This window comes from Oncorhynchus gorbuscha, linkage group LG14, assembly GCF_021184085.1.
Source record: "Oncorhynchus gorbuscha isolate QuinsamMale2020 ecotype Even-year linkage group LG14, OgorEven_v1.0, whole genome shotgun sequence".
NCBI classification, from domain to species: Eukaryota; Metazoa; Chordata; class Actinopteri; order Salmoniformes; family Salmonidae; genus Oncorhynchus; species Oncorhynchus gorbuscha.
This window is the reverse complement of record NC_060186.1, coordinates 52,755,755-52,773,966: the sequence shown is the minus strand read 5'-3', so window position 1 is coordinate 52,773,966 and position 18,212 is coordinate 52,755,755. Positions and strand designations below refer to the sequence as shown.

The 18,212-nt window shown below is 43.1% G+C and overlaps 1 protein-coding gene across 4 annotated transcripts in view; it reads right to left on the bottom strand.

Moving 5' to 3' along the window:
• LOC123995091 (scavenger receptor class A member 5-like) overlaps nucleotides 1–18,212 on the bottom strand; it is a 51,727-nt gene that overhangs the window by 17,386 nt on the left and 16,129 nt on the right. For all 4 annotated transcript variants that reach the window (XM_046298401.1, XM_046298398.1, XM_046298400.1 and 1 more), the window contains 4 exons: nucleotides 12,052–12,726; nucleotides 9,347–9,427; nucleotides 8,586–8,693; nucleotides 3,478–3,543 (listed from right to left, as the gene is read on the bottom strand). In XM_046298401.1, the coding sequence (XP_046154357.1) occupies nucleotides 3,478–3,543; nucleotides 8,586–8,693; nucleotides 9,347–9,427; nucleotides 12,052–12,726 (930 nt within the window). The remainder of the gene's footprint in view (nucleotides 1–3,477; nucleotides 3,544–8,585; nucleotides 8,694–9,346; nucleotides 9,428–12,051; nucleotides 12,727–18,212) is intronic.

Below are 18,212 nucleotides of genomic sequence, written 5' to 3'. Positions count from 1 at the left end.
AATTCCACAAATGAACTTTTAACAAGGCACACTTGTTAATTGAAATGCATTCCAGGTGACTACCTCATGAAGCTGGTTGAGAGAATGCCAAGAGTGTGCAAAGCCATCACGTTTCAGGAGAAGAACCCGATGCAGACAGTGTCAAAGTAACAACTGTTTATTACTAGAACAGGGGGCAGGAAAAACAACATGTCAAGGGCAGGCAGAGGTCAATAATCCAGGGTGGTGTGACAAGGTACAGGCAGAATGGTCAATACCGGGAAAACAAGAAAAAGACAGGAGCAAGGGGAAAACCGCTGATAGGCTTGACAAACAAAACTAACTGTCAACAGACAAACAGAGGTACAAATACACTGGGGATGATGGGGAAGATGGGCAACACATGGAAGGGGTGGAGAGAAGCACAAAGACAGGTGAAACAAATCAGGGTGTGACAAATGCCAAGGGTTGCTAAGGGTTGCTAAGAATCTTAAATATAAAATATATACACTTTTTTGGTTACTACATGATTCCATATGTGTTATTTCATGGTTTTGTAAAGTAAAACCCTTGAATGAGTAGGTGTGTCCAAACCTTTGACTGGTACTGTATGTCCATTAGTATTGGTATTTTATGCAAATCACATCCTCCTCCCTTACCTCTTCAATGAAAATCACATAGGCCTCTACATTATGGACAATGAAAACCACAGTTTTTTAATTCACATTTACCATAAAAACCAAGGTATAAATACGGTTGTGTTCGTGTTTTGTTAATCATCTGTATAATGACTATTTTTTGGATTCATAGACATCACCCTTCTGCTTTTCCACAAAAATCATAATAAACACTGCCAACTAAAATACACTCATGACATCTCTCTGTAGTTTCACAACTGAAGTATTTGTTCTAGAAAAATAGTTGTTTAGTCTTATGGGAGAAATCACTAAAAACAGTGCTGTCAATACCTTATAAAAGCAGGCACGTTTCCAACTGTGCATTTGGCGATTGGAGCACTGGCCCACTTTGTTATACTTACAGCTACAATTTTAACTAGGTCTTTTCATTATTAAAATACTGTAACGTCTGCTTCCAACTCATACTCTCAAACATGTAGATCCCCTGAACGCAGCTCACTCTCCAGCTCCCAATCACCTGAATTCTGATCACCTGTTCACACACCTGTATGCCATTTACACACACTATTTAGTTCAGTCCATTGTATCCCATCATTGTGAGGTATTGTTTGTTTTTGTCCACGGTCTAGGCGGAGTGCTGTTTAGGGCCATATTAGTCCTCCTGTGTATCATAGTTTTTGTCCATTTTATCCATTCACGAACATTGTTTTTTTTTCTATTTCCTGCCTGTACTTTTGCCTATCAGATTTCCTGTCATCAACCTCTTGCCTGATCTCCCAGACTACGTCATTAGCCATTTTCCTTGCCTGTACTGTTACCTTTTTGGATTCCCTTTCTTTCCCTGGACCCAGCTACCTGCCTCCTCCTGTGGTCCTTTACTAAATAAACACCTGTGCTTGAAACAAGCACTCTGTCTCCCATCATACTCATTACAAATACACTGGGGGGGAAAATGATATCTGACTTGATTTTGGCATGTATGAACACATAATAAGCCCATAAACAATAACTGATTAAAAAAAAATGGCTACACTGACCTATAAAACTGGCAGTCAACCAAATGTTATACCTTCCTCTATACTCTTAGGGAAGAGGAAGGGAGTGAATCTGAATCTTAGCGCAACAGCTTACAACATCTGGCAGGGAACCACCCTTTGCAACAACATTTCTGGACCAATGGACTAAGACAATGTTGTGCATTTTGGGGCGTGTGTGTGTGCAGTTCTGAGTGCACGCGTGAGTGTGTGTTATGTTCACAACTTCAGGTTGTTCATGTGTAAATGTGACCGCTCACGCATGTGTATATGAGTAAAGTCTCTAACTCAGCACCGGGTAGACACTTCAAATGTGGAGAATGGAGCTTGTGCCTGTCCTGTAAAAAGAATCTTTCCAATCCAAGCTTAGGCCAGTTTCTGTTGGACTCTTGGGATATCGTATCAAAGTTCGGTATCCCCATCCTGAGAAGTGTGTGGATGTTAGGGTGAAAGGCAACGCTATGGCAACAATTACCAAGTAAGCTTTAAAGCACCTGACATTTTACAGCTTGTCACGCTAGTTACGGTATATGGGGCTTTAGGTTCAACTGCACCCCCAACTCTCAGCCCCAGCTCTGTGCCCTAACCCTCAGCCTGAGGAAAGCGCCAGCTCTCAGCCTTCTAGGAGAAGCATGGTTGTCAGTTGTGACATTCTAAAAGTATAGCGGGGTAAAGAAGATAAATGAACAAGGGGACTGGGGGAGAGCCCCACGGTGTCTGAGCTGTGACAGACCTTCCTCTCACTACGAGGACCTATACTTTGTGTGACACCACTGCTTTCCATCAACCACTAGCATGAGAGCTTGACAATTATGGAAACAAATCCAGACCAAGTACCAGAAGAAAACCTCTTAAATCACATGGCTTTGAATGTGGAGTTCTGATCTTTTCCTGGTTGTAGCTAATGAAGAGAAATGTATTTCAGATGTTTGTAGCTGTCACTTTAAGAAGAACACCGTTCCAGCTCTCATCACACCAAAATGGGTTTAATGATGTCATAGAGAAAGAATAATATTTCCTGTGTGAGGGAAGAAATTGAGGTTTGCGGGTTTGTTTTCTTTCCCTGCTTGAAAACACATTGTGGTTTTATTGAAATTACCTGTCAGTGGGGGTGTGAGGGCGTATACTGTACAACGATACGACATGCCCACTCAGTACAACCAGGCCTACTAACCAGTTTGTCCATGCTTCAAACTCGGTGAATAAATGTTTTGATACTTATTATTTGGTGAGGTAAGCCATTTTGAGTGGTTTGGATACAAGAAGAATCCTGTAAAACGTCACGCTAATAACTGCTTCAACATATGAGGTGACCGTTCCATGTACAAGTAGAGCAGAGATTTATGCCTGTTGTGGCTCGGTCCATAAAAATAGTTTATTTATCTGTTTGATCCACTGGCATCCCTGTTTACAAGTGGGGTCTGCCAGGTGAGAGCCTCCAGCTACTGATGTAAATGAGTAATGAACTCACTAGACTGAGACCAGCATGTGACTTCAGCTCTGGTGCTGAGTTTTGGAATGTGTTGTGATGGAGTAAACAGCATTCCAAAGCAAAACAGAGAGGGAAAAGGCCTCAAAAGACCCTCTGCACTCCTTCACCCCCCGAAGGAGTGCAGCGGTAGTGAAAGTTGATTGGTAGGTCAGTTAGGTTAAATTCTATAGCCTACCTGGGTTTTATTACAACCTATTCCAATAACTCATTTTACGATGCAGCAGTGTCAGCGATATGTACGCAGATAACAATGGACACCATCATCGACCAAGATCATTTGGAGGATGAGGAGGGATCAGCAATCACATAACTCTTCACTGCTCACTGGTCCCACCTGTTTTTTCACCACGGTCACCTCGGTCTCCCTTCTCGCCCTTCAGTCCTCTGTCTCCTTTGTCACCTTGGAAACGAAAGACAGACAACAAAATATTGTGTTACGCTCAGTGGCAGAATAAGAAGTAACACAGATTAATACACTGCTCAAAAAAATAAAGGGAACACTAAAATAACACATCCTAGATCTGAATGAATTAAATATTCTTATAAAATACTTTTTTCTTTACATAGTTGAATGTGCTGACAACAAAATCACAGAAAAATATCAATGGAAATCAAATTGATCAACCCATGGAGGTCTGGATTTGGAGTCACACTCAAAATTAAAGTGGAAAACCACACTACAGGCTGATCCAACTTTGATGTGATGTCCTTAAAACAAGTCCAAATGAGGCTCAGTAGTGTATGTGGCCTCCACGTGCCTGTATGACCTCCCTACAATGCCTGGGCATGCTCCTGATGAGGTGGCGGATGGTCTCCTGAGGGATCTCCTCCCAGACCTGGTCTAAAGCATCCGCCAACTCCTGGACAGTCTGTGGTGCAACGTGGCGTTGGTGGATGGAGCGAGACATGATGTCCCAGATGTGCTCAATTGGATTCAGGTCTGGGGAACAGGCGGGCCAGTCCATAGCATCAATGCCTTCCTCTTGCAGGAACTGCTGACACACTCCAGCCACATGAGGTCTAGCATTGTCTTGCATTAGGAGGAACCCAGGGCCAACCGCACCAGCATATGGTCTCACAAGGGGTCTGAGGATCTCATCTCGGTACCTAATGGCAGTCAGGCTACCTCTGGCGAGCACATGGGGGGCTGTGCGGCCCCCCAAAGAAATGCCACCCCACACCATGACTGACCCAACTGCCAAACCGGTCATGCTGGAGGATGTTGCAGGCAGCAGAACGTTCTCCACGCCGTCTCCAGACTCTGTCACGTCTGTCACATCTGCTCAGTGTGAACCTGCTTTCATCTGTGAAGAGCACAGGGCACCAGTGGCGAATTTGCCAATCTTGGTGTTCTCTGGCAAATGCCAATCGTCCTGCACGGTGTTGGGCTGTAAGCACAACCCCCACCTGTGGACGTCGGGCCCTCATACCACCCTCATAGAGTCTGTTTCTGACCGTTTGAGCAGACACATGCACATTTATGGTCTGCTGGAGGTCATTTTGCAGGGCTCTGGCAGTGCTCCTCTGCTCCTCCTTGCACAAAGGCGGAGGTAGAGGTCCTGCTGCAGGGTTGTTGCCCTCCTACGGCCTCCTCCACGTCTCCTAATGTACTGGCCTGTCTCCTGGTAGCGCCTCCATGTTCTGGACACTACGCTGACAGACACAGCAAACCTTCTTGCCACAGCTCGCATTGATGTGCCGTGCCATCCTGGATGAGCTGCACTACCTGAGCCACTTGTGTGGGTTGTAGACTCCGTCTCATGCTACCACTAGAGTGAAAGCACCGCCAGCATTCAAAAGTGACCAAAGCATCAGCCAGGAAGCATAGGAACTGAGAAGTGGTCTGTGGTCACCACCTGCAGAACCACTCCTCTATTGGGGGTGTCTTGCTAATTGCCTATAATTTCCACCTGTTATCTATTCCATTTGCACAACAGCATGTGAAATGTATTGTCAATCAGTGTTGCTTCCTATGTGGACAGATTGATTTCACAAAAGTGTGATTGACTTGGAGTTACATTGTGTTGTTTAAGTGTTCCCTTTATTTTTTTGAGCAGTGTATATAACATCATGCAAGTACAAAATTAAACTGAACACAGGTGATTCACTTGAAGAAGAACAGTATTACGTGTATGTCCCTAGAGAGCCTTCCAGCATGCTACTTCTCTGAGCGGTGCCCTCTCCGTCTGTCATGGTTGACTCTGGGTGGGCAGGGATTAGGCCTAAATATAGGCTATGGTTTGAGGTTTTCAAATTGCCTTACTGGAATACTTGGGAGACATGAGAGGGTCTTTTTGCTCTTGGTTGGGGGAACATAAAGTAGCTCTAAAATAGCCCCCCTCACCCTGAGAAGAACGCCAGATATACCAACCTCAGGTCTGAAATTAAACAGTATCCCTCAGCTCAATTTCCCTTTGGATACCTTATTATCTTGTTAACCTGAATTGAAGCCTCACGAACTAAATGTAATCACCTTGTCATTAGACATACAAATTATAGGACAACCCCCTTGTGAACTACAACCCCCTTCGGCTTTTGGTTTTCCTAGCCAATGCAGCGGACTAGAAACAGTACAAATAGCAAATATGGTCAGGGTGTATGTTTCCCCAAAAGTCAACATGAACCCATATGTCCTTGATTCTCTGTGATCTGAAGTCCATTATTGTGGGCCATTGTTTTTTTTTGTTGCTCTCAACATCTGAGGCAACTCAGCTGTCTGTGGATTGTATGCCAAATTTTGAAAGACAAAAAGGGGTCAGGGCAAAAGACAACATCAATTTAACGATTAAAGGATTTAAGTAACAAAATGACTGGGATTGAGAGGCTGAAAGCACAGTTGTCCTGCATCTCCTCTTTCAGAGTGAGCGGAGAGAATCGTTATGGCATCTTTCTGGCTTGTCCGATGATGTTATATGCTTTACAGACATAGAAAAGCCTCACTACTTGAGGCCAGTTAACAGTCTTATAAATGCGATTGAAAGTAGATCCTCCTTGAAGACATTTGTGTCCTGAATGAGGGCATCTGATGTTGATCTGATGAGGATCGGAGTGTGGACGAAGGGACATTCTGGAGCCTTGCAGTTTCATCTGAAATTCTAGATTTACTGTCTGGACTTGAGAGAGGCTGTAAAAAATGAAGTAATCATTCCATTTCAATCTTTAATTCCGCTCAATAAAATCTTCAGATTTGTTGTATTTTAATGTGTAATACCAGAAGTATGTCCATGATAATAGAGGACACAACGAAATCTGGCAAAAAGGAACATTATTGTACTATTTAAGTAGAATATTCATAAAAATAACAAACTAAAGATATGCCTTTGATGAAGTCCTACCGCTCAGTTCTGTGGGAACATTTCTCTGTAATTACAAGTCTAAAACCCCAAGGTGTGGTTATGAGCTGTTACTGTAATAAAGTAACATTACACAATGATTATAAAGTGACCATTATCCCACGTTTACTTCGTGAACTTTCATATTCAAAATCACAGGAAAGGGACCAATTGCAGTGGCGCCCAGACCAAACCACCAAGTGTCGGGTAGTGCTCTGTGCTGACCACATCCTCAGTGTAGGTTGAGAAATTGACCACTCTGGTTCAAACACCTACTGCAAACACCACTATTCACAGAAAAACAGACTTAATGAAACTGCCTGGCTATTCATAGGCCTGCTTTAACAAGCCCCAAAACACCTCTGCCTTTTCCACAAGGACCCTTTTGCAAGCATCACTGATATTTCTCTATCCCTGTTAATTGTGTGTTGTAGTCTCAGTGAGTTAGTCTAATAGAGCTGGGACTGGGATGCCTGGGCAGATAGACAGCACAGGGCATCCACATCCCATCTTAATGTCGTTGGCTCACAGGGGTTTGAGCCTCCAGCGCCGGACAGTTCAGCCAAACTAAACTGATCCAGAACAGCTGCTTGTTTAGCATGGAGAAATAGAATAGGCCTATTGTGGAGAGTCAAATCTATGACCAATATGATAAGGCGCTGTGTCTCGAATCATGTGTGTGAGAGGAGTATCTCTCACACATATCTTTCATAACAAGTGCTGCTTTCTAACACACAAGGTGACGAAAGAGGAAACGGCCTTCTAGAAGGCTTTGCGACGTGGCTATAGACTCCAATGGTGTCGAGGTACCATAGGAGTCTACAGCCAGTTCTCAGGGCTAAGGTTGGACCAATTAAAGCCTGGACATGGCTTTCCTCTATTAGTATGGTAAGAGCAAGACATATACTATATACACTACCGTTCAAAAGTTTGGGGTCATTTAGAAATGTCCTTGTTTTTGAAAGAAAAGCACATTTTTTTGTCCATTAAAATAACATCAAATTGATCAGAAATACAGTGTAGACATTGTTGTTGTTATGTCTCATTAACCATGCCTACGCTGTATTTCTGATCAATTTGATGTTATTTTAATCGACAAAAAATGTGAGGACATTTCTAATTGACCCCTGAAGAGCTCAGTGACTTTCAACGTGGCACCGTCATAGAATGCCACCTTTCCAACAAGTCAGGTTGTAAAATTTCTGCCTTTCTAGAGCTGCCCCGGTCAACTGTAAGTGCTGTTTTTGTGAAGTGGAAATGTCTAGGAGCAACAATGGCTCAGCCACGAAGTGATAGGCCACGCAAGCTCACAGAATGGGACCGCCGAGTGCTGAAGTGCGTAGCGTGTAAAAATCGAACTGACTTGGTTGAATGGAAGCAAGTCGCCGTAGCAATGTTCCAGCAAAGGTGTAGGCAACTCCATATTGGGGTAGCAGGGTAGCCTAGTGGTTAGCCCTAGTGGTTAGCCTAGTGGTTAGCAGGGTAGCCTAGTGGTTAGGAGGGTAGCCTAGTGGTTAGCAGGGTAGCCTAGTGGTTAGCAGGGTAGCCTAGTGGTTAGCCTAGTGGTTAGAGTGTTGGACTAGTAACCGAAAGGTAGCAAGTTCAAATCCCCGAGCTGACAAGATACAAATCTGTTGTTCTGCCCCTGAACAGGCAGTTAACCCACTGTTCCTAGGCTGTCATTGAAAATAAGAATTTGTTCTTAACTGACTTGCCTAGTAAAATAAAAATATTAATGACCAAGATTTTGAAATGATATGTGCGATGGGCACGTGTCCACATACTTTTGATCATTAAGTGTATTTCTATCTTCAATGTTTTAGGTTGGCTCAGCACATCAGCTGATAAGGTAGGTCTGCTGTGGGTTAGGATGGGAAGGCAGAGGGCCTGCAGATATAGTTGTCAATGAGACACAACAAATCAGACGGAATTGACCCTGATCCTCCATCCATCTGCCTTGGATTACCTTCTCTGGAGCCTGAGCCAAAGAGAGAGCACGGTGGCACAATCGGTGAGAGCACCCCTTTAAGGTTCAAAGAGACAGGAAGGTACAGATGATAGTTTAACTAATGATTCTACAGCTGTCGGACAGTAATGATATCAGACATACCTTTGGGCCCTTTGGGTCCCATATCCCCTTTCTCCCCCTGTCGGCCGTCGGGGCCGCTCGGGCCTTTTAGTCCCCTTGGACCCTGGGTGCCTTTTTCTCCTGTAAAACCTGCCGGGAAGACATAGATACATGTATTTTCCCAAGTCTTTTCAAACAGGATATCTGGCATGCATTTCAAAGAATGAAAACAACCTATCTTATCGGGATATTTGAGTACGATTGCATGCCATAATAACATTTTCCAATGTTCTCTTTCTTTATTCATCATTTCATTATGTCATGAAAGACTATCTAATGGAATGCCCTTACTCCCTTTCCCAGGATGCTTTGAGCCCAGTTTGAGGGGCTGTTATTAGGTTGTTAGCAAACAGTGGATTTATGGGTTTGGAACCACCAGTGGTCCCGTTCACTAGGTATTGAAGATATTGTCACTGCATTACTCACAAGGTAATGTACTGGAGTACCCAACTCTTTAATGAGTAGGAATGAGTGGAACAACTGAGATTTTGAATGTGGTAGGAGGAGTGCTTTGGGTGGCTATAACAAATGTCCCATGTTCCTAAAGGGAGGCTTGCTTTCAGCATTCTTCTTGGAAATAAGTCTTTGAGGGTCCTTGAGGGTTTACATAAATCACAATTGGGACCTGGGCCAATTACAGTAAGATACGTTTAGAAAAGAATTGGTTTAAATAATGGTTGAAGAAAGTAATGTATGTTGAAAGCTAGAATATGACAAATGACAGTACTGTACAGTGTACGAACCGCTCATCCCTGTGAGGCCTGCCACACCAGGGGACCCAAGTGGCCCAACATCGCCCTTCTCACCCTTTGGTCCTGGAGGCCCTGTTGAAAACAACGTAATTAAAGCATTAAGTCAATCCCAAGATAATATAAACTGATTAATATACTGTAATATAAAGACAATATGATTATTGAAGTTGTGTAATCCCATAAATCACACTGGTTTCCTGTTGGTATGTCATTCTTGTTTCACCACACCCTCTGACTAAAGCAGAGGAGCTTAAGGCTAAATCTGAAACATGGTTAAGGGACATCGTTCAATGGTTTGTTGTACTTGGAACCAGTGGTGGACTGACTTCAGACTTGTTTGTAGAATTAGCTTGGCCTTGATGGAAAGCACATGTTACACAAGGTATACCACAATGGAACCACAATGGAATAGTTCGACATTTGTCTTGTTTTGTCCAACTGACATGTTCCAAAGTAGCTTTTCACATAATGGTGTGATCTGATCCTTACAGATGTAGGATCTTAATTTGTGACAGTTTGCTACAGCAGGAAGATGATCCTGCAGCAACAGGAAATGTGAATTATTATGTGGATTATAATGAATTGACATTTTTGTAGGGGTTGACATATTTTCCACAAGGGAAAATCAAGTCTGACGTTTCAAAGTGGAAATGTAAAAATGTCAGAGGACTTTTTACACCTCAAATACACTACAAGTTGTACATTTCTCCTGCAACAGGTTGATCAAACTAAGATCCTACATCTGTATATCCTAAGATACTGTCCTGGCCATGCTTTGAGCCACTCAACATCCCCTGGCCTGGCCTGAAACTTTACTGGGAAAATATCAATCTATTGGAGTGAAATAGTGACTAGTGAGAAGTCAGATTGACTTGGAAGTCATATCCTGGGGGGGCCTGAAGGAGAAAACACTGAATTGAATTGAGCGGTGACTGGTTTGTTTTAGTAGGATCAACGGTACCACTCATCACTTCTCCTGTAGCTCAGTTGGTAGAGCATGGCGCTTGTAACGCCAGGGTAGTGGGTTCGATCCCCGGGACCACCCATACGTAGAATGTATGCACACATGACTGTAAGTCGCTTTGGATAAAAGCGTCTGCTAAATGGCATATATTATTTATTATTATATTATTATATTACTTCTTATTTAGAGTCTTCTATTAATTCAATTGAGAATGTTTAACATACAATGGATCAGCAAATCTGATTTGGCTGAGCAGAATCTATATGTTAGTAATGGGCTAATTGCATGTCAAGGGAAAATGGCTGCAAAGCAATCAGTTTTGACACGTTTAATATCAAGCTGATAGATAGATTATTTGAAAACATTAGACTGCTTTTTAAAGTAGGCTATTTTAGGTGACTGATATTGTTTTACACCAGGATGTCCATTTATCAAATTATCTAAAAGAACATTTTCCTTATTTTGTTTCACCATTTGTGAACAATGAAAACAGCGCAAGATTAATGTTATATAATGAAAATCATTTAAGCCAATAGACACACTGCTCCTCCCAGCCTGAAGACACTTCACTAAAACAGCAAACAGGTCACTCCTGAGGCCATTACTGTTAATCAAGTGGCTGTGTGATGATTATAAATGTTTCCATGCTAACGCTCTCCTCAGACCAACACATCACAGTTTCTTAATCCACCTCTCAACTTTGCAAAAATGTGTGTTTTTGCAATATGTTTTTTTCCCCTTCTCATTTGTCCACCGCTGCCAAATTGGAAGGTAGGCATGAAACATAAGCAAAAGGCATTGGGATGGAGGGAGGGAGAGGAGGCATCAGGCCAGAAACACCAAGTACCATGGTGAGGTGCAGCTTTCCTGGCTAAACCCACACTTAATGACAAACAAATGTGATGTGAGGGGGAACTAATGACAGGGCTGAGTTCCTTGGTTTTGGAGGCTTCTAAATGTAACCCACAATTGTTTCCAGCCTAAATAAACCACTGTCCCACCTACAAAACAGTATACATCAGATACTGGTTTAAAGTCTTTTTATGCAAAGATTAACATCACTCAACTCCTATCCACATGGAGGTGGAGGTGCTTAGATGACACAAGGAATTGTTTTAAAATGGTCATACTATGGATCATTTAGCTATTTGATTCGGAATTTTAGGACTCCTTTAGGTATACATTTTACCTCAAATATTGCATTTGGCCATTGAATAGCAAATTCATAAACGGCAAAAAGGACAGTCAAAAAATGTATCATAAAAACAAGATTTAAAAGTGTCTGTCCTAAATCTAGGAGATACAGATTTAACCCCTTTTTTGGGGTAGGTACAAAACTACCATCATACTTACATTCGTATTTTAAAAACTGGTACTGTGGGGGTCGTAGAGCAAAGCAGAGAACACCATCATGTTTTTGACATCTTCCCCTTTCCATAGAGTGCAGTTTTGTAGATCAAACCGTTCGGATGCTACAGACTTTTATGTGAGAAGACTGATTTTCGGGATGTGTCACGGTCTGACAAACACTGCTCTAGCTCTGCCACCCTTTCACTGTGGAAGTGCAAGATATACAATAACACATACTGTATCTCTAGCTTAAACTCACAGATTTTGCTGGGGATTTTTGTGTTATGTAATTTAGATTGATGACCCGGGGTGTCAATCGACTCTAGGGGGATAATCATGACATGAACTTCAAGCCAGTGATTAGTGTTGGGGCCGTTATTACCTTCTAGGAAGGTGATGTTCTTGAGGATATTGGAGTGCTCCCAGTCTTTGAGCCTCAGGTCCTCTGTGACGGTGCTGAGGATCTCCACCTCGTTCTTCAGTGTTTCCTCCATTTGCACCTGTGTCTCCCTCATGTATCGTGTGTCCTGGCTCACATTGCTGATCTGCACCTGCAGGTCCTGGATCTTCAGGTGATGGATGCTGATGTCACTCGTGAATGTGTGGTTGACCGCGTCCACCGTCCAGCCCACCTCCTCAAGCCTCTCCTTGAGCTGGTCCACCTGATCCGCTGCACTCTTCAGCAGTAGGTCGTGGTCGTGCAGCGAGACAGAGGCCTGGGCCAGCAGGTTGCTCAGCCCACTCACGTTCCTCTGGGACGATTGGTTCAGGGTAGAGACACGGCCCCCCAGCTGCTCTACTGCACTGTCTGTCGACTGGGAGTGGCCCTGCAGATCCCTGATGTCCCTCTCCAGGTCGTGAAATGCCCGGCCCAGCTGCTGTAAGGACTCGCTGTGGTTCTGGAACAGGTTCTCCAGCTTCCAGATTTTCTCCAAGAGGTTTGCCTGAGAGGAGATGTCGCCCAGGGACTGCTGGAGCTCCCGGGAGCGGTCCCACATACGGGTCATGTTCTCCATCAGTGCCTCCTGCTTCTCTGAGGACATCTGAGACCTGGACACTGAGGAGGACACATGGAGAGAGGAGAAAGAGGGGATTTTACAACGCCTACATAGAAAACGCTAAAGATGAAGAATGCTTACTAGAGTAAAGTGTGAAAAAATTGGATCAATGTTATTTCCTGACATTTGCTGGTTGAAAATACAATCTACATGATCTTCTAATCAGCAGGGTTTGAATGGGTGGAGTTTCGGCTTGCCTAAAAAAGTTAATAGACCAATAAGAAAGAGAGTTCCAAACCTATCTGCCAATTACAGCTAGTTTTCAGGCGCACTCCCCCTCCCACAAAAGCCATTATGTTTCTTATTTTTTACTATTTTAATGGAAAACTATTACAGTAAGGATCTTAATTGTTACACATAAATGATTTGACATTGATATAAAAACAGCTGCATTGGGCCTTTAAAGTTTAGGTTCTGTTGGAGGGAAGTTTTTGGTAACAGTGCAATCAGCCAGATAGATACAGTATGTTGAAACCAAATCCTCTCAGCTCTACAATGACAGCATCCTCTGTTATACTTTCAATTTAATGTAATGTTGCTCAATGGGAGAAAAAGAGAATGTTGGAGAAATGGATGGAAATGGCTATTTCCCAGCACAGATACTCAGAACCCCTCTCATCCCTGTCCACAGCTATTATAACATTGTTGCCTATGTGTGTGTTGTGGGCCAGAACTAAATTAATTATTTCAATATGAGGGACATGTTGCCTACATGGCTGCACAAAAGGGACTTTATATTCCTTGTCATTTTATGTTGTACAGTATGTTATATCCACACGAAGATAAGCCTAATTGTTATTCATCGGGAATTCACTGACTTCAGTTCTATCGTGGCAAAAACCACAAAACCGAAACAGATGGATTTGTTTCCCAGCAGGATAAATTAAGAGGAGAGAGATGTGGGTTCCTGAACTAGACTCGGGTGAATATAGAGTTGGTGAAGGTCTGCACTCATTTAGCATTCAATCACTCAATCACCGAAGTCTCTGGTAACACATTGAGGGCTCTTGGCGTGACCTTCTCTACCAAAGGCCAGTTGCAAGAAAACAGACACATTCATTGAAATGCTCCAAAATGCACAAAGACTCCTATTTTTCTATTGCTCCTACTCATGTATTTCAGTTTCCAAGAATCTGGGAGCCCAATTAAGTTTCAAGCAATGCACTGGGAGAAGATCGAATGTATAGATTTCAACATTGCCCATGCAAAATTTACCTGCACACCAGAGCCAAACAAAATTACAAACAGAGGTGTGGCGACCAGTAAACTGGACTGCTCATGGAAACAGCCAGCAGGTGAGGTCAACAACCCCAATCCACCACTAGACTACCTACCATGAGGACTGCTCATGGAAACAGCCAGCAGGTGAGGTCAACAACCCCAATCCACCACTAGACTACCTACCATGAGGACTGCTCATGGAAACAGCCAGCAGGTGAGGTCAACAACCCCAATCCACCACTAGACTACCTACCATGAGGACTGCGGAATCTGTAAAAGATATGGAGAGTCAATGTGTAAAACATCCCCTGTGAGAGTGTGGTGGCAGACCTGTTATTCCCAGAGTCCTCAATGTTCTGGTGCATCATGGGGTTTTACAGGATCTTACTGTGCAAGAGCATCTCTAGGACCATGTGCTGGTCAGCTGTTTACTCTCAAACTAGTTTTTTTTTTAAAACAGGAGTCTGAAACATACAGGCCATGCGCCTCTCCTTTTCCTGTTTTAGGATTTCACATCCCCACACCCAGGTTCCTGATTATCCACTGTTTTGCCTCTTAACAAGCCTCTTCAAAAAAATTGGAGCCTCATACATGTTCTGTACCTGTCCCAGGTGTTCAGTATGCAGGGGACTTTTGACCTCGTGGAAGTGTGTTATTGGCAATAAGAACTGACATCCTCTTGTAAAAGAATAACATCAATACCTCAATAAACAACCATATGTTTTTTTCAGCTACACACCTCCTCTACCAGTGAATGTACTGTAAATATAAAACCAAAACATACCCACCATAGCTCGTTATGGGTTCTATCACCAAATGACCTGGAACTAACAATAACATAACCACTATGATTAGACAGATAAAGTTGACTAGTCCCTGGAGAACCATGAGTCTGGGGCGACTAGGGCTTCAACTCCCGAGGAAGGTCAGTAGAGGGGGAAGGGGGTACTTGCATTGCTAACTATCCATGGACAACCTGCTTTAAGCATGGTCCTCATTCCTGTCTCTGAGAAAAGTCCAAACAATATACAGGTTTTCGAAAAGGAGTAGTGTCAGTTTGACAGTTTGCCAGGCTCATAGCGCCTGTGTGCACTCAGAGGCTCAAATGACCAAAGGGGGCTGAGGTTGGGGCTGATGAGGTTTAGGGCCCCACACCCAGAGCTGGTCTGGAACCGGCCTAATGGACTACACATACCAAGTGTGAGGAAGGCGATCGCCACAGCCCGCTGTGACTCATTTGAACAGAGAGAGAGCAGCCTCAAACTGAGCGGCTTGGCCTACTAGTCTCTCCATCTAGCTCTCAGAGGATCACTGAATCTCTCCCTGAATGGGCATTCGTTGAGGTGATAGATTACAACAGTGCCTGAAACTCTAAACATGGTATGGCACAACATTCTAACAGTACTGTCTGATGTGGCTCATGTCTCTCTTTTTGGCCTTGGGTGTTCTGGTGAAATTCAAAAGTTAAAACTTGTCACTGATATTCAGTATTTTAAGAGTTTAAATAGGTCAAACATCCAATTTACAGAGTGTACCAGTTAATGTTAGACCGCACTCTATCAATAATACATCAAGATCATAACACACTTATCTAAAGTTCAAGTTAGACGTTCAAGTTAAACAAGTTAAGCTATATCCTACAAAAAATGTGTTCACAAGGATGAGTGATACATTGCTTCATTGTGTTATCAAATCAAATCACATTTTATTTGTCGCGTACACATATTTAGCAGATGTTATTGCGGGTGTAGCGAAATGCTTATGTTCCTAGCTCCAACAGTGCAGTAATACCTAACAATACACTCAAATCCCCCAAAATAAGCAATACAGAAATATTAGAATGAGCAATGTCAGAGTCGAGAATATAAATATATATATATATATATATATATATATATATATATATATATATATATATATATATATATATACAGTATATGATGTTGTGTATAGACATTATGGACAGTATATGAATAGAAAAGCTGTGTTCAGCAGTAGTTATACAGGATGAGCCTTGACTAGAAGACAGTATATACATATGAAGCTGGTAAACGGTATGTGAACATTATTATAGTGACCAGTGTTCAATGACTATGTACATACTGTTGGGCAGCAGTGTCTAAGGTGCAGGGTGGTGTACCGACTGGTAGTGTGATGTTGAGTTCTGTGTCACTGGACAACTGCTTACATTCCTGCAGCTGGAATCTTCTCGTGGATGAAGTAAATCTCATCGAACCATTAAACTGCCAATATTATCATTTGCAATGCATTCCTCTACTGTCTCTGTCAATCAGCCTTTTATAAGAAATACCCTGAGGACGTGTGATATTCATTCATAGTGGGATATTTCCCAGTGCGTACCACATACAGACATGCATGACAACCATTACAAAATACACAGAGTATACAAAACATTAAGAACACCTGCTCTTTTCCAATAGACTGACCAGGTGAATCCAGATGAACGCTATGATCCCTTATTGATGTGACTTGTTAAATCCACTTCAAACAATTTAGATATGGTAGTATGTGGTAGTAGGTGTACTGGTCTGTGCCAAGAACTGCCACATTGCTGGGGTTTTCACACTCAACAGTTTCCCGTGTGTATCAAGAATTGGCCACCACCCAAAGGACATCCAGCCAACTTGACACAACTGTGGAAAGCATTAGAGTCAACATGGGACAGCATCCCGGTGGAATGCTTTCGACACCTTGTTAAGTCCATGCCCCGACAATCTGAAGCTGTTTTGAGAGCAAAAGTGTTCCTAATGTTTGGTATACTCAGTGTACAAGTAGTAATGCAGTCAAGGAGGTTTTTCTCATCTCTATCTGAACGTGCCGAGAGGAAGGGCGCAAATATATGAAGGTATCCATCACAGAATATAGAATTGAATAAGTTAAAGGGAACCTTAACCTACGACCAGGTAAAATATCGCCATCATATTACAGCATGAATCTAATACTTCAAGTTTACAAGTTTGAAACGTTCCACAGCGATGTTGGTCCATGCAGACGAGACGGCATCAGCCTGTACCGTTGAAACCAGGAAGGATGGGTAAATGGACTCATGCTGCTTACACCAGAATCTGACTCTGCCATCGGCATGACACAACAGGAACTGGGATTTGTCGGACCCGGCAATGTTTTTCCACTCCTTCTACACCCGTGTTGGTGATCACGTGACCACTGTGCCCACTGGAGCGGCTCCTTCTTGTTTTTAGCTGATAGAAGTGAAACCCAGTAGCCCAACCGTCACAAGGATCAACGAGGTGTGCGTTTCGAGATGTCGTTCTGCACACCACAGTTGTACTGCGTCATTGTTTGTCTGTTTGCTTGCATGATTCTTGCCCTTCTCCTACGACCTCTCTCATCAACAAGCTGTTTTCGCCCACAGGACTGCCGCTGACTGGATTTTTTGGGGTTTGTTGCACCATTCTCGATAAGCCCTAGACACTGTCATGCGTGAAAAGCCCAGGAGGGTAGGTGTTTTTGGGTACCTGGATTCAGCGTGCCTGGCACCACAATCATACCACCCTCAAAGTTGCTTAGGTCACTCGTTTTGCCCAGTCTAACATTCAATCGAACAGTAACTGAATGCCTTGATGCCTGTCTGCCTGCTTGATATAGCAAGCCATGGCTACGTGACTCTCTGTCACTGTAGGAGTTAACCATTTTCATAAACGGACGGTGTACCTAATAAGCTGTCCGGTGAGTCTATGTTCCACTGTACATCCATATGTAGAGTCTTTATTAATAAACATTCAATTACCCACATCAAAGCAACCCCAACAGCTGTTTCTCTGTCTTACTTGTTACCATTCTCCTCCTCTGACCCAAGGTCAAGTGCCCTTCAGAAGAAGGGTTAGGGCTTAGAGGCATGCATTTAAGTGAATCACCCTGATAGAGAAAGACACTGTGCAGGGCAGGACAGGGCAGGTGCTGACAGTGTTCATGCTCCAGACAGACAAACAGTGCATCTGGACGAAGCAGGTTAACCTGAATCTGGGGAAGTTTAAAGGTCCATCTATCAGCCCTGACAGTTATGGCTCCCTGTCCTCACATTTATCTGTTATGTCTCTGACTGGTTCTGGGTTCTGCATAGGCTCTGTCATTAACAAAACAAATTATATATCACATTCAGATATGTTCAACATAATTTATCCTATATGAGTCATGTACTGAAAGAATTGGAATATGAGTATACTTCTGACAGTGTCTAGCTACCAATAAGCTGATTTACAGATGATCTTGCACCTGATGAAAT